The sequence below is a fragment of the Capricornis sumatraensis genome, chromosome 23 (genome assembly GCF_032405125.1).
Source record: "Capricornis sumatraensis isolate serow.1 chromosome 23, serow.2, whole genome shotgun sequence".
Taxonomy (NCBI): Eukaryota; Metazoa; Chordata; class Mammalia; order Artiodactyla; family Bovidae; genus Capricornis; species Capricornis sumatraensis.
The window spans coordinates 22,033,342-22,050,144 of record NC_091091.1 but is presented as its reverse complement, the minus strand read 5'-3'; the positions used below and the strand labels follow the sequence as shown (position 1 = coordinate 22,050,144).

Here is a 16,803-nt window from a genome sequence, read left to right as displayed (position 1 = left end):
CTTTCCTCCCCTTGTCTGTTCTGTCTCGATCACATTTTTTCTCCGCCCCTGTGTGCACCCAGACCCTCTGCCCCTGTATGCACCCAGACCACACACACACGCACACACACACACACACACACAATGTGGCTAGTGCTCCTGAAAAAGCTGAAGTCTGGGCAGGAGGACAAGCATGCATGTTGTAAAAGCTCTGTCTGAAGGAGAAAGCCTCAGCCTAGCCCCAGAGAGACCCTGTGAGGTGCCCACACGCCTGTCTCCAGTGGAAATGAGCACAAAGGGTGCTTTGAGGCAAGCGGGCAGGCACCCCAGGGGAGGGAGGGATGCTGACATTTCGCTGGGACGGCCAAATGAGGAGCCACCTGAAGGCTGGGCCACAGGCTCCGAGGCAGGGAGGGAGAGAAGGCGAGGCCTCCACGCAGGTTGAGGTCTGTGAGGCCTCCCTTGTCTAGGGCTGTCAAGGTCAGCAGGTTTGGGTTCACCGAAGGGTCAGGATGGTTTGAATTACTGGCTCTGCAGCAACTCTGCTCTGAGGCTCGTGATCAGTCTCTCAGCCCTCCCCCAACCCTCCTGGCAGAATGGGGAGGGTCCCGGAGACCCCTACTGGCCACCAGGGCCCTGAGGAAGGCAAGTGATGGCAGAGTGGAGGTGGGGGGGAGGCTTCCCTGGGCCCCAGCGCCCCTCTGGTGCAGACACCCATGGTTGGGAGTTTATTGGGACCCATTCCTCTTGCAGGCAGCAGGGCTGGGTCTCCCAGGATGCCTTTTCCCTGACCCTTTTTCTGAAGGATCCTCTAGGACCCTTCCCTTCTCATCTGCCCGTGGGCCTGCAGAGGAGATGGTGCCTGAAGGAGGGGAGCCTTCCTGCAGAAGGGCCTGAGGAGCAGCCTCAGAGCCCAGCTCTTCCCTCCATGGCCCTGCCTGAGGGAGAAGGGCAGAGCTGAGGCAGCGGAATTCTTGCTTGGTGCCCTTGCCCATGGGGGAAGGAGGACAATGCCTACCTGCAGGGCTTGAAGGGAGTTGCCGAGTGAAGCCAAGGGGGTGAAGACATTCTGACAAGGTGGGTGTGCATACACAGACGTGGGGGTGGGAGGACCCAAGGCCTCTGCCCAGTGCCCGTACTGCACTCCTGCCACCCCAGTTTCCAGTGGTGGAGGGTTGCACACAGCCCCTCCAATGCGAGTCTGTGCATTCTCTCCTGGGGAGTGGGGTCAACCCATCCATTCTGACTTTTTTGGCACTCTACCGAAAAAAAATACATGCTTTTGTGCTAAACCTTAACATATTTCCTCAAACAACGAAATGTAACTCTTCATCCACAGCAGCATGAACTGGCTGGGAAACTAAGGTGGTTAATGACTCAGCTGCATTCGCTGGTATAATCGCAGGTATTTATGTACAAATTCATGCACCTACGTCAGCTACACACAGTCATGGCTAAACCCTGGTTCCTCCCTACTGAAAAAGGTATGTTCAGGTGTACACAGGGCCCAAGGCAAAGGTCTTAATAAAACCTTTAAACCTACCCCTGTATAATGACCTGGCTGGTGTTCAACAGGCTCGTAGCCAACATTACCCTGAGAGTTTAGCTAAAATATGTGATCCAACTACTACAGAAAAATTCCCGCCTCAGGTATGAACGGTCTAATCTCCAAGGTTACTAGCAAGATATAATCATAACAATGAATGTGTGTTCAGAAGTGGATTTTTGGGGGGCGTGTGTGTCTTAGTGAATGCTGACCTTTGGCCCTTAGTTCGCTCTTGGGCTGGATGGACAGCAACCAGGTTTTGAATATTTGTTGGAAAATGAACATAGGCTGAGCTGCTGAGCTTTGTTCAGGCAAGGTAAGGTCAGGTACCTGTCTGGACGGGTGATTCCCTCTATGGAGATCTGGTTTCTGAACTTTCAGAGGACCTGGCTCCTGGGGGCTCAGAGTCTGTGACCTGTGCTAGGTAGCAGGCAGTGCGTGTGATATCCTATCATTCCAGCAATGATCCACAGAAGCATTTTCCTTACAGAAACTCAAGCTCTGCTTGACTTCCCTCTGCCAATCTACTGTCTTCCTGCAGTGCCTGGTTGGGGCCTGGAGGAGAGGAAAAGCCAAAAAGGCCCTGCCACGCCCACGATGTAAGCTCACTTCAGAGGTGTGAGAGCCCACAACCTGTGGGTCCATGCTCCTGGGGGGTCTTCTCTAAGAAGGAGCTGGATGGCTGGGTTTGGCTGTGATTTTAAGGGTTTCATGGCAAAAAGACATAACTGCGCCCAAGTACCGAGTTTAGGTTAAGGAATCAGTGCAACCGCCTTTTGTTTACCCAACATAGCGCAACCTCACCTTGCCTTCTAGGCCCTCTCAGCTCTGCAGACTCAGCAAAACATCCTAAGATCTTTTCATGAAGGGAGCACTCAGATCCCTCTCTGCTTTCGCCAGCCCCCAGCCTCTGGACCAAAAGGTCAGAGAGAACTGGCCCTGTGGGCCCCAGAGAACTGACTCCTGCCTCTGCCTCTAAATGTCCACCCATGCAAACCTGCCACAGAGAACTCACCTGCTGACCCCCTCAACAGGACTGCAGGTCCAGGCCATGGACACCCAAAGAACCAGAGCCTGGCATCTGGCCAGGGGCAGTCTCTCCTCTCTCCTGGGGTCCTCCTTGCCTGCCTTTTCTGACACCAGCACTCCTCCCACTGCCCCTCCAGAAAGACAGCGGGGAAGGGAGCCGGGTGACCAGGGCATGCCTGGTTTACATTAATGAGATACACCGAGGGTAATCCAGCCATGGAGGCGGCCTACAAAAGGAGGTGATCGCGGGCGGCCAGGAGCAGAGCGGCTCAGGTAATTGGTTTATCTATCTGGAAGCAGGGGGAGCAATCTCAGCACAGACAGACTAGCAGTAAAGTCTCTTCCTTAAGGCTATTTCCTTTGTCTTTTCAATTGCTTGCACATCCATGTGAGAGAGGGAGAGAGTGTTAAAGAGAGAGGGAGAGGGAGAAATGTTAATTTGTGAATTAATGGCTTTTCTCAGCGGAATTGTAAATTCAAATGTCACCTCACACGGTGACACCACGGCTGGTCTGCTGAAGAAGCAATGATAAGATCCCCCACCTCCCTCGGTGCCCCTCCCTCCCCAAAGATAGCTGCGGAGTGGAACATGCTACTTTTAATTTGCAATAACAACACAACAGAGGTATGCAGTAATGACTGCCTTCTTCTCCCCTCCTCCTGGCTTCTTGCACCCCCCCAGTCCAGTTGGCTCCCCACTTCCTCCCTCCCACCCCTGTGCTCTTCTGAAACAACACCTCACCTCACCCTGGCTCACCCCCCAACCCCACCCACCCAGGCCCTGATCACATGGAGGGGTGTGCCTTTGGAATTGACGATGCTGCAACCCTCTCTTCTCCTTCAATAATCAGGGAATTAATGACCCTGAAGTTAAAGTGAGGCTGATACCGAGGCCCTGCCCAGCGTTGGGAAAAAGCCTTCATTGTTTTCAAGCAGGAGGCGGGCAGCAGAGAGGGAGATTCATGGATGGAGATTGAATATGCAATTTTCTTTCACCTTGCCAAGAGCTGCCCCTGGGCTGTGCCTGGCCTAAATTTTTCCTTTTACCATCTCTGCCTTATCCGGCCCTCCCACCTCCCTTCCATTCTTTCCAGAAAATTACCTTCAAAATTGATTTCCACTTTTACAAACAAATATAATGGGAACACAGGAAAAAACTTGGGCCGTGATGAATTAGGGCTGTCAGGTGCTTCCAGGTCTCCTTTGCTTTTGTTTTACTACCCGATCTGCTCTTTGTTTTTCCAAGGGCTGGAAAAAGTGCCCCCATCCACTGAGGGCCTGACCCTCCAGGCCACCAGGGCCTCAGCCCCCCAATCCAGCAGGGCCCAAGGCGGAAGTGAGCCAGGCCCTGAGACTCCGTTCGCCTTTGGTTTCCAGTGGAAGCCTGGGCCACCTCCTCCTAGTCTGCTCTCTGACCCTTAGGAACCCACTCACTGAAGAGTCTCTAACCACCTCCCCAGCTCTCTCCCCTGGCCCCCGCACCAGGTTCCCTCTGGCCCCCATACCTCTTAAAGTCCAGACCAGATGCAAACCTCCACCTCCTCTAATGTGGGCAGGATCAGTGTATACCTCGACTAGAGCAAATAAGAGACAGACAGACACTGAGAGATCGTGAAAGGCAGGCAGGTCGAAGACCAGAGGTAAATCCAGAGACTGGAAGACCAGGCTCCTCTGTGAGGGTCCCCAGCCTCAGTCTCCCTTGTGGTGGGGCCCAGGACCCCCTGTAGGCAGGACCAGAACAGATCATCGTTTTGCCAACGGGGTAATGCTGACATGGGCCTTTGGGCAAAACTCGACATGCACATCTGTGTCTCAAGACCAGCCTGAGTACACCCAGGCCTGGCTCAGGACTCTCCCCATCCCCTGGCACTGGTGACAGGGGCACGATTGTACACCTGCTCACATTTGATCATCTCTCTGCCTGTATGCACTACCCAGAAAACTGTGTGCCTGCCCAATGCATGGCATTCCATGTCCCCTTTCACCCAAAGATGTCAGAAAGGCAGAAAACACACAATACCCACATTTGCATAAACCACGTGAGAAAGCACCTATGTGTCCACAAATCAAGCACACATTTCCCAGGGTAAATAAATAAATGTGTATGTGGGGGCAGAAATACACAGCAATGGATGGAGGGAGGGAAGACTCCGTGTTGGAGAAGAGGAGGTCCTGGGTTTATTTACACACATCCGAAATGCCTTTGGAGGCTAATAAGAGATGACACGTGGCCCAAGTGGATGGCCACAGAGCAAATGTGAAAACAGAGATGGACAGAGGTCTTCCCGGTTACACAGGGAGGCTGACAACTTTCCTTGGCTGCCCTGGTCCCATCCAGGTTGGTTTATCCAGTATCAGCTTCCCTAGGCTGCTCTGTTTAAAAGGAACCACACCAAGATGAGGGTGCTGGTGCCCACAAAGTTTCCTTCTGACACAACTTCATTTCCCCTTGAAACATAAACCTGCCAATGACGCCTTCCTCCCCAGACACACAGTGAGCCATCTTCGAAGATGGAGTTGGCTCAGCTCCATGTCCATGATTTTGTGTAATCCTCTCCATGGTGAAGTCAGTGCCGTCACTATCTCCATTTTACAGAGGGGAAGACTGAGCTGATGAAGGTTAAGAGGCTTGCCCAAGGCACTGCGATGCAAACCCAGCTGCGCCTCCCTCCAGAGCCCTTCCCCACTGAGTCACATTGCCCAGCCCGGGACTGCCTGCCGGCCACTCCATCGAATCCTCCTTCTACGTGGGGCCCTTTGCAGCCTTCTCTTGCTTGAAGCCTGGGATCCTAGATGAGGCAGGAGCCGCTCCTTCCTACAGCATAATCCCCTCATCTGCCCCAAGTCAAACCCTAGTAACACACGACGGACTTCAAGCAGGGGAACGAAGGAAATCACTTCTCACAGTTACGGCTTCGGCCAAAGCAGAAGGGAGCTATTAAAGGCAGTGGCAGGGCCTGGCTGTTCACAGCCATGCAACCTGCTCTGCCTGCAAACGCACAACTGCACTGCCTTGGCACCACTCAACTGCACAATTCATTGTGCACCTAATTAATGGAAGGCAGAATCACGGCCCCCTGCAATCCCATGCATCAAAGGATGATACCGACACACCTCCCCTTGCACAGATCTAAAGACTCACACCATATGACTTCATTTGGATTTTTGGACAAGTTATGTGATTGTTTTGGGCTTCACCACCACTGATGGACGGCAGTGCTTTAAACCATGGCCAAAAGCAACTGGGTGAAGGCAAAGGCCTTTGGTCCTGAAAAAATACAAGAGTCCCTATTCTGCAGTCACATCAGCCAGCTCATGCAATATTCGGTGATACAGTGTCCCTAAAAAGGACTCTAACATACCCACCCATAATTAGAGCCAAGAAGAGGGACAGATTTCAGGAGGGTACTGAATGGGAATCTACCTTCTCAGACTGATGGATGGCCTGTCTCCAGTGCTTTATGACATAACTTCCCCATCTATCCCTGGTCTGTCTACCTGTCTCATTCCAGGATCTTCTGGACTCTTGGGGTGAAGGGGGAGGGTCAAAGCTTCTTGACTAGCACCTTTCTCAAAGGAGAAGTCTGGGGATTTTTCCATCCTTCCAAAGGCCAGGGCATGAGAGGGCGTCTCAAGCAGGCTCACAGTTACTGTCGGTTTCCTTTCTCCCCAGAGTCACAGCTGATCGGTCCTTTACTAATGTCCCTGCAGATCTGCTTGCTGCAGATACTAATAACGCTGTCCATATTCTGAGTGCCAACGCCAATAATGCTCTGGGTATTATCACTGTGAACACCAGTAACTACTGCTGAGATTGTCTCCAATAATGCCAGCACACGCTGCAGCAATTGTCCTCGCTAATGCCCACCACCGTGACATTGTTAGAGCTAAAGAACAGGCCGCCCTGTACCCATAGGCATGAGTAGGAGTGGCTTCCTTGAGGACAGAGATGCTCACAGCTGGCCCCTGGGCTATGACACTGCCAGGGAGGTGCCCCCCATATGTGGGGCCAAAATCAAGCTGGCCTGGCAGGGGCACAGGGCCCTCCAGGAGGAGACCTGCCCCCCAACTCCCTCAAGGTCTAGTGCCTTGATGAGCACCCTTGTTCCCATCCCAGCCCCCCTCAGGTCCCTGGGCCAGCTCTCTCTTTTGCCTGCAGTGCCGGGAGCTGAAGGACACACCTGGGTGTCTGTGTGGCCCATGCCTGAGGCTGCCTCCTGCACCCGGCCTGCCAGCCGCTGTGCTACCTTGGCCTGACTGCAGAGTTGGGCTACATCATCTTGACACTTAATTATCTCCCCTGTTCTTAATCATCTGAGCTGCTCCCTAATGCAAACTGGGCCTGGCTGTTTGGAGGTGCCCGGAGTCGAGGGAGGGGGTGGCTGTGGAGGGTCTGCCCTTCCTGTCCTCTCCCTTCACTCCTGGCCGATGGATCAAGTGCATGGATCATGTGTGGTGTGGTGTGTGTGTGGTGGTGTGTGTGTGTGTGTGTGTGTGTGTGTGTGCGTGTGCGTGTGTGTGTGTGTGTGTGTGTTTTGGCACAGCGTGGTCAGGGAGAACTGGCTTTCCTCATAGGTTCTGGCCTCCACGAGGGAAAGGACAGCTCCATCTGGCCTGAGGTTGATCAGAAGGAAGGGTGAGTCAAGGCAAAAGAACCTCCCCACCTCCCCAGAAGAGAAGCAGGGTCTCTGATCCTTCTTGCCACTGAGCTAGGCCTCGGGCTAAGTATTTATGCAGTAAGTGTAAATTTAGAGATGGCCATTACCTCTCACCTAGAATTCAGCTGCTTCCTGAGGTGTCTCCCCACTGCCATCGCTACCACCATGCTGGAGGAGGGCCTCCCCAAACCCAGCCCTGCTCTTGTGCCCTTCCTGATCAGACACTTTTGGTGGCTTCTCATGTCTGCAGGCAAAAGTCCCGTCTTGGCCTGCTCTCCCATACCCCTAACCCCTCCATTTAGCCCTACCTCCACAACTTCCCTTCAGGCCCTTTCATCTGAGCTGAAGCACCCCTGTTTTCTCCGCACAGTACCTTCTGGCCACTAGGCTCAGTCTGTCCCATAGAATCTCAACTACCATTGTCTTTGAACCATGCCGCTCGCCATCCCTTAGGCCTCTCCTCAGAGAGCAGCCCTTCCTGGGGGTTCACTCCTTCCTCTGTCTGAGTTCCCACAGCCTGCAGCCCAGACCTCCGTCACAACACAGATATCCAGATATCTGATGGGCCTTTCTGCTCTCTGGGGTCATGTTTTATACGCCCCACTAGACTATAAGCTCCTTAAGGACAAGAATCATATCTTCTTCTGCTCTGGGAACCTAGAGCACCAAGCCTTTCTTATGAGTGATGCCCAGAAAAGGTTCACTGAATTGAATTGACTTGAAACAATGAATGTGATCAACTGCTCAGAGAGGAGAGCATTCTGTTCTGCCCACCTGCAGTGGCCACAGCCTCAGGCCAGTGCTTCTCTATCTCCAGACTCCTTCCTTGACCCACAGGAGTCCAGGAAGCAGTGGACATGCTTGACCCCAACTTCAGACCAGTGGGGAAGAGTCCAAGGGGGTCCTGTGGCCTCCCCCAGCCCCCTGGTTGTCTCACAAGTGCTAGAGGTTCAAAGGAGAAATCCTCAGGGTCTGAGCAGAATCTTCCAGATTACTCAGGGTGCTGGGGAGCTTGGCGAAGGCCTGAGTATGGGGAACCCCCAGGGAGAACTGAGACGCAGGCCCTTTCACACAGCCGCCCCCTGCCCATCAGTGGCTATTGCCAAAACAACCACAATGAAATTTAGTGAGTGGCAAAGGCCGTGGCAGCCAAATGTGTTTGGATATTTTGGAAGAAGGAGAAATAGAGCCAGACAAGCTGTTTTCCTGTGAAACGAGGCCATTAGGGCTTCTGGAAGGAGGCCAGACCCGGGTCATCACTGTCTTGCCAGACCCAGGCCTCGCCTACACATTGTCCCTTTCTGCTGGAGTCCTGGGCTCTCACACTCTCTTTTCCCTCAGCCTGGGCCTAGGGAATCTCAGCTTTGTCTCTCTTCTCTGTTCCTCACCCTCTAGAGCTGTCCCAATCAAGGGCTTGTCTGTGCTTGGGATGACCACAAGATTTACTGTCCAAATAGGACATTTTTGAGAGAAAAAGGAGATGCTGACTGGCCAAGATGCAGAGACAAAGGCATAAATTGGGACTGTCTGGATGAATGCGATATATGGTCCCCCACCTATGTTCATATTTAGAGGGATCTATTTCATGGGAGATACCCTTAAAAGTATACCCTCTCTAGACCAGGAAGTTACTGCTTCCCCAGCAGGAATGGTAAAATCAGGGCAGGAAGCAGGCTCCAGACACTGGGGTCTTCCTTTGTCTGGGCCTGCCAGCCCTGCGCCCTGGCCTCATGCATCAAAAGAGAACCAGATGGTCACCAAGGGACCCTTAATGTCACAACATTTGAAAAACACCTTCTCCCAAGCTCATCGCCACCACTTTCTCCTCTGATTTTCTTTCCCTGCTTCTCCTCCTCTTCATCCCTCTCACTCTATAACTCCCTGCCCAACAGCTAGCTGCCCCCAAGGGATTACAGGGGATGAGGGGAAGGGCCAGAGAGGAGCCTTGGGGGTGTCTTCTCCCATAGCAAAGAGCAGAGAGGGCCCATGCCCAGCTCCCCTAGTGGTTTGAATGGGCACAGAGTCAACGTGTTACAGAGAAAGGGCAGTAGGGTCAGCTGCACGTGACATCACTCCCCCATTTCCTGATGGGTTGAGATCAGGGGAGGACAAGTCAGTTTAGCTTTTCATCCCCAGGTCAGAAACCAGCTGTCCCCTAACCTCCAAAACCTTCCCATGGTCCATGGTTCCTGCTTTTCCTCCTGGCATCCCACAGGGATGATTGGGGTGAATCCCAGCGGAAGGTAAAGCAGTTGGGGCTGCTGAGCAGATGGTGAAGCTGACGGCCCCACCAGCAGCCTGCCTCCCTCTCTCCAGGAGCCAGCAGGGTAGTGGAGGGACCTGGGCTTTGCTACTAAAAGTGATCTCACAGCAAAGCAGCTGCGAAGCTGGGCCGAAACCGGAGCTCTGAGTCCAGGGACAAAGCATGCACAGGGAAAGCCAAGCCTCTTCCCTCCTCCCTACCTTCATCACGTTTCCTCTTCTCGCCATTGGAACGAGGGATCCCCAGGATCCCATTGATGGAGTAGGATCCCACTGGATCATTGGAGGCGCTGGAAACAGGAGGGGAGGCCGTACTGGGAACTGGATGGGAGGAAGGAGGAAAGGCCATCAGGACAGTGGTTGTAATCGCAGGCCAAAGCCCCAAGGCTGGGGGCAGAGAGAGGCAGAGGGAATGAGAGGGGATGGGGAGCCCACAGTCTCCTTTCTCTAAGATTTAAGGGGGAACGAGTTGCTGCATACAATTCAGGCTCTTCACTGCTGTCCACCCTGGGCTTAGTGGGGACCAGTCAACCCCGGCCTTCTCTGCAGACCTGGAGATTTCACTCACTCACTATAGGTTGAACCCACTCTTGAGGATGGATGGAAACAGCAAAGCAGACTCAACCTAGAAAGTGGTTCAGGGGCCCTGAGAGAGCACAGCTCCTTCTTGCAAAGCTCATCCCCGGATCCCTGGGGCTGGGCAAATCCATTTAAACAAGTCCCAGCCCATTGTTTCTAGTCTCCTAGGTAGAGTCTTTCCCAGTCCTGATTTAGAGTCTGTGGCTTTCTAAGATCTCTCTGATTCTCTTAGAGACACATGAATGGGCCTGATATTCCCCAGGGGTATGAAGCTCTTCACACCCACCTGTTGCTTGTGGTCTTGAAATCACCTGAGAAGTTCCTAATTTCCCCTTCAGGGCACAGAGTAGTGAACACATTCACTCAGCAGTGATCAACTCAGGTACAGCTCGATCCAACTCTCCCCACGCCCCAGCACACGCTGCAACCCGGGCCTAGCAAACAGGGCTCCTGCCAACTCCTGGAGGGCTGGTACCAGCCCTTTCTACTTTCTGCTGGTCCAGAGAGAGGGCACAGCTGCCAAGAGGAACAGCAGGAGAAGTTTAACCACATCCCAGTCCCTCAAGATCTCACCTATGGCTTCGGCAGCACTGAACACCCTTGGGTCAAAGAGACAGTGAGTGGGCGGGGTGGGGAGGGTGGTGGTGGTGGTGCTGGCAGGTGTTCTGTGGGACTGGTCATGTCTCTGCAAGGCTGTGAGTGAGGGTCAATAAATGAGGGGGCTGGAGAGGGCAGAGAGGTATGGCAGATGAGAGAGAGAGACAAAGGCGTCAAGCGAGATGAACTGAGAGGAGAGAGGCCGTGAGGAGGGAGGGGGACAGACAGAGGAGGAGGTCTGGGGCCACCTGGACAGAGAGGAGAGGAGAGGGAAAGGCAGAAGGGGGAGGAAGAGGAGAGAAGACAGAGGCAGAGAGAAGAGAAGAGGAGAATCTTAAAAATTAACAAAACAAAAACGGAGTAAGCAAGTAGATATGAAAGAGAGAAGGACAGAGAACAAGAGATGGAGCAGGAGGAGGATGGGAAGGAGAAGGAAAGCTAGAGGAAAGGGAGGGAGAGCGACAGACGCACAGACTGATAAGGGCAAGGAGATGCGGGCCGGAAGCAGAGCGGTCCTTGTGAGCTGGTCTCTCAGGCAGATCCTGCACCTCTAGGAACCCAGGGAGAGCGCAGGCCTTGGACCTCAGACACTGTGCATGTCCCAGGGCTGGAGCTGCACTGCCCAGCTCTCAGGGGGCCCAGCATCCCCCCTTCCCTAAGTCCTCTTACCAATGGTGTGGCCAGGGGCAGTCACTCCGGTCCCAGCTCCATCCGGCGTTGGGTGGAAAGGCTGCTGAACTTTGGTCCGGATGATCCTGCAACAGCATCACCAACAGCATCACATGTCACATGCCCTCTGATGCCCTGCCCAGCCAAGCCCTACGGAGGTGGCTCCCCCAAGCTGCCTAGCTCCCTCCTCCCTCAGCTGCTCTCTGCACCCCTGCCCTCCCTGACTGCTGCAAGGCAGGAGCTTGCCCTCCTGTTGGCTCTGTGATCCAAGTTCAGTGCATCCCTGGGCCAAGGCAGTCTGCATTCTGTCCTGCCGTGCATCGACCAAATTGTTGTTTGACGTCTGGTAATGGCAACCCACTCCAGTGTTCTTGCCTGGAGAATCCCAGGGACGAGGGAGCCTGGTGGGCTGCCATCTATGGGGTCACACAGAGTCGGACACGACTGAAGTGACTTAGCAGCAGCAGCAGCAAGGATAAGCAGAGAAGGCAATGGCACCCTACTCTAGTACTCTTGCCTGGAAAATCCCACGGATGGAGGAGCCTGGAAGGCTGCAATCCATGGAGTCGCTGAGGATCAGACAAGACTGAGCGACTTCACTTTCACTTTTCACTTTCATGTATTGGAGAAGGAAATGGTAACCCACTCCAGTGTTTTTGCCTGGAGAATCCCAGGGACGGGTGAGCCTGGTGGGCTGCCCTCTATGGGGTTGTACAGAGTTGGACACAACTGAAGCAACTTAGCAGCAGCAGCAGCAAGGATCAGGGTAGTGGAGCGAGCAGACCACAGCATCCTTCCCTTTTCTGGGAGCTGGGGCTGCCCTGGTGACTCACTGTCCACCCTTCCCTTCTGGAGATCATTTTGGAGCTGGCTTTCCTATTGGGACTGTATCACAGTACTCCAGAGCCAGGGAGGGGGTGAGATCTCCCCATTTCCCGAGCTAAAGACAGAGTCAGGGAAGGGCTGGGTCACAGTAACCCTTTCGTCTCCAGGGTTCCAACACAGCACACAGTCCCTCTGTCGGGCCCTGAGCAACTCCTTGAACTACTTAGTGCTCTCACACCCCACAAAGCCCTGTTGCTACCCAGCTCACTGGCACACTGGCCTCGTTCCCAGAGGCCTTACTTGAATCTCAGCTTCTTTACCCTGGGTGAAGAGACTGGTGCCTTCCCCATGCACTCCAGGTGAGGGTGGGGAGGAGGGCTCCAGATCAAGCACTGCAGGGCTGAGGCCCGTCAGTGATCCAAGGGCCCAGGGCTCAGGGACGCAAAAGACCAACCCTAGGGCCAGCATCGAGGAACATCTCCCTCCACCCACTGGTCCGTCAGGTGCCCTTTTCTGAAGGCAAGGCCCGCTCCCTGCAGAGAGGTGTGTGAGCCAAGTTCATCTCAACCAGCCAGGTGAGTCACAAGCTGTGCATGGACCGGAACACTCGCAGGTGGCCAAGATAAGGTCTCTGCCTCCCAGGACTGGTAATGAAATTGGGTAGGGAGGTCACACCCTGAGAAACCTAAGTCACCCCAAGGGAGGGAGCAGGCAGTAAGTACCAGGAAGATGCAAGAGAGGAGTCACCTGCTGTGCATGGGGCAGAGGAAGGGGAATGGGGAAAAAAGACATTGAGGAGGTGGAATCTGGAATTTGATGTAGAGTCTCCAAGCAGTGTAAGGCTGAATACACACACACACACACACACACACACACACACACACACACGAGCCAAAGGCACAGAGGATAGTGGAAAAGTCACTGGGCCGCATGTCTAATGTCTTGATTCTGCCATTAATTGGCCACATAGCCTTGGCCTCATCATTCTCCTTCTAGGCCTCAGTTTCTTCAGTTATAAAGTAAAGAGGATGGATGACAGGCTCTCTAAGGTCTCTTTCCCCAGTAAAAAATAGCATGCCCTTAACATGAACAAAGAAGTGGGAAAGAGGACGTTATAAGCAGATGCCAGAGGAGGGTGAAAGAAAAGCAAGGGAGGGAGCAGGGGGGGCGGGGAAATGCCTATCCAGGAACGTGGGAGGGATGTAAGGGACTAAGAGGAAATAGAGCTGAAAAGTTGGAAGTAATGATGACACTAGTGATTTTTCTACTTATTGAGTGTCTACTATGTGCCTTTATTACTGAACATATAAAATTTTTAATTCTCATAACAATCTTCAAAGCAATACTATTATCCTCATTTTGCAGACTTAAAGTCAAAACTCAAAGAGGTTAAGGAGCTTACTGAAGATTACACTGTCAGCTAGGGCAGAGGTGGAATTCAGTCTCTAAAATGTGCACTTTTCATTACGTTGTCAGACTTCCCTCAGTGTATAGGAACCAGGTTTACAGGGTCTTAAGCCATGAGTGATTTCTAAACTAAAGGAGACAGGTACAAACTGATCCAGGTAAAGCAACAGACAGGCACAAGGCCCTAAGGGGCTGGTCTCAGAAAAGAGAAGGAAAGGGGGGAAAAAGGGAACTCCCTGGCGGTCTGGTGGTTAGGACTCGGTGCTTCCACTGCTGAGGGCCTGGGTTCAATCCCTGGTCGAGGAACTAAGATCCCACAAGCCACTCAGGGTGCCCCCCCAAAAAAAAGAGGGAGAAAGAAGAATTTGCAAGACACAGTTAAGGCAGAATGGCCAGGATTTGGCAACTAACTGGAGTCAACCATGACTCCACTAGTCTGCAGCTCTGAAACCACAGTGGTGGGTAACTGGAAGGCTGGTGGTTTGTCCAGCTCTCAGGAAAAGGAATGCAGCATGGTGACTGGCTGGTCCTTGACATGCATCATTTGAGGAGGCAGATGAGTGCCCAGGTAGAAGACTGTTCACCAGCCAGCATAGCAGACATAGATTTAGGAGACTGTCAAAGAAGGGCATGTTAGTTGGGATGAAAGGCCTAAGGAGGAGACCCTGGAGGACATCTCCTAACAGAGGCTAAGGAAAAGAACCTGGCCTTGCACAGCACTCACAACTGGTCATACAGGAAATGGCAGAACCAGGATCAGGTGGTGTTAGCCAAGTCAACAGAGAAGAACATTTCCAGAAGGAGAACATAACCCACAGCCTCCATGATGACACCATCCATGGGGACATAAAGTTTGCAGGGAACTGGAAATAAGAAGAGGCACAGATTTGGGGATTTGGGTGACCACTAATGACCTTGTGAGAGTCAACAAAGCAACTGAGGCAGAAGCCAGACAGAAAGAGGTTAGCAAGTGGACAGGAGGAGAGGGAGGCAGTGAAATAGATCATTGCTTCAGAAGTTTGTAGAAAAGGAGAGAGATGTGTGCAAGCTGAAGAAGGCAGGTGAGTGGAGGGAAGCCTGTTCAGGGCAGGAAGGACCTGGACATGTTTGTAGGCCAAGAAGAAAGAACTGATGAAGAAGGAGAGGCTGAAGTTGCCGGAGAGAATGTGGATGACCACGAGACAAGGTAGAAGAAGGAGAGAACAGAATGGCGGGCACAGCGGGGAGGCAGTGAGAAACAGCATGTGCTGACGTGGCCCGGAGTTTCTGGGTTTGGAGCATGATCACGATGGCAAAGACCCGACAGTCGCTAAGGGCAGTGTAGTCTGGTCTACAGGTGAGTGGCTCTGATTTGAGGGCTGATGAGCTCTGGACAGAGGGAGCCCCCAGACTGAGGCTGGGTGAGACAGACAACCGGGTGGCCTCATGCAGCTGCTGTCTTTGTTACCCAGAGCCTCTGACCCCTGGGGCGCTGGTGCAGATTTAGCTGAGGCAGCAAGTGATGGAAAATCACTGCTTCCTGACAGCGGCTTGCTGGTGCACAGGAGAGGAGCTGGGCAGGATGCCTGCTGTGACTTACTAATGCTCTTGGTGTCCATCCATGCCCCCTAGGTGGTGGACACTCACCAGTCCCCAAAGCTAGATCTCAGAATTTGAGAACCAGGACTGTGGAAACCTGATGGCCATCCATCGCCCTCCTGCGTCCCATACACAACCCAGTGACTCATGGGAATATCCCTAATGGTTAAATGGATACAGAGGTTGCTTTGTGTGACTGCCTGATACTATTTCCCCGTTTCTTCTCCTGTTGCTTCTTCAATTCTTTCTCATTCTTGGCCCCATAGGACAGCCAAATACATCTGTAGCCCCCACAGCTCCAGGTAGAGTTGGCCTGGAAAGTCAAGTTCCCACACATGCATTCTTGGAGGAGACAGGAGCTTTGAGCACATTTACTGGGGGCTGGGAGGTGCCATTTCCTGTTTGCACAGAAAGCCTGCCCTGCCAGGGTACCTGCTCCCCACTTCTCCTCCAGGCACACTTTCCTTGACAGGGATGCTGTTTCTCCCCTACCTTCCAGGGAACCTCCTGGACTTTGCCTTGGCTCAGCACAGGGCCTGCAGATACTCAGCATCTCACACTCATGAGGCTGTGAGCAGAGCAAAGGGGAGTAGAGGGTGGGCTCCGGGCTCAGGCTGCCTGAGCCTGAGTCCCAGTTCTGTTACTTATCGTCCGTGGAATGAATCCCAGGTGTTTCTCATTCTCTCATCTGTAAAACAAGATGACACTATCTACCTCATAGGACTGCTGTGGGGGTTAAACAGGATAATTCATGTAAAATGATTAGTGTGATGCTTGGCTCAATAAATGCTAACTATAACTGTAACTACTACTACTATTATTCCTGTGGGTGACCCCCAGGCCAGGCTGCTCTCTATGGAGGGGCTAAACCAGGTGCAGGCGAGGATGCCACTCAGGCCCATCTGCCCCAGCCTGGTCAACGCAGCTGCTTCCAGGACCCTGGGAGGCACACTGAGACAGGAAACAGGAGCAGCAGGTGTCAAGCCTGACCCACAAGAGATGCATCAGAGACTCTTGGGAAGACAGACTGGGGGCCCTGTCTGGCAGCACTGGGAAGGGTCCATAGACAGTAGGAGCAGCAGTTCCCTCAGGACCCAAAGATGCCAGGGGGTTGTGGTAGAGCTCTGGAGTAAAGGAGGACAAGGCAGGTGAAGTCACTCCCTCTTTGGTTAAATTCCCAGGAGGTCTCCACCCCTGGCCATGCTGGACATCCAAAGAGTCTCATGAGGGGGGAGTTCCCTGGTGGCTCAGTGATTAGGACTCTGCCACTGCTGGGAGCACGGGTTGAATGCCTGGTTGGGGAACTAAGGTCCTGCATACCCTGCAGTTATGGCCTAAATAAATAAACAAATTTAAAACCAAACCACACCAGATTAAAAAAAACAAACAAACCCAATCTCAACTGCTCTGTGAGTTAGCCTGAAATCAGGTAATGAGGCTCCCATTAACAGTGTGTTAAACTCACGAAGAAAGAAAGACACTCTCAACTCTAAGAAAGCGCTGGGGGGGGGGGGGGATTCTTCACTCCTGTTCTGATTTTCTTCCTTCTCCTTCCTCTGCACCTCATTCTCTCTCTCCCCTTCGTGTCTGTCTCTCCCCCTTCTCTGTCTCCCTTCCCTATGCCTGTCCGTCTGTCTCTCGGCACCCTGAAGTCCCACTGTGGCTGTGTGAGCT

At 53.1% G+C, this 16,803-nt stretch overlaps 1 protein-coding gene across 5 annotated transcripts in view; it reads right to left on the bottom strand.

Moving 5' to 3' along the window:
• Positions 1-16,803, bottom strand: part of PAX2 (paired box 2) — an 82,218-nt gene that overhangs the window by 34,457 nt on the left and 30,958 nt on the right. For 2 of the 5 annotated variants that reach the window (XM_068961275.1, XM_068961276.1), the window contains exons 4-6: positions 11,320-11,405; positions 9,676-9,795; positions 4,060-4,128 (exon numbers count right to left, since the gene is read on the bottom strand). In XM_068961275.1, coding sequence (XP_068817376.1) covers positions 4,060-4,128; positions 9,676-9,795; positions 11,320-11,405 — 275 coding nt within the window. Of the gene's footprint in view, positions 1-4,059; positions 4,129-9,675; positions 9,811-11,319; positions 11,406-16,803 lie in introns of all 5 variants that reach the window. The other 3 variants (XM_068961279.1, XM_068961277.1, XM_068961278.1) reach the window with 2 other exon arrangements.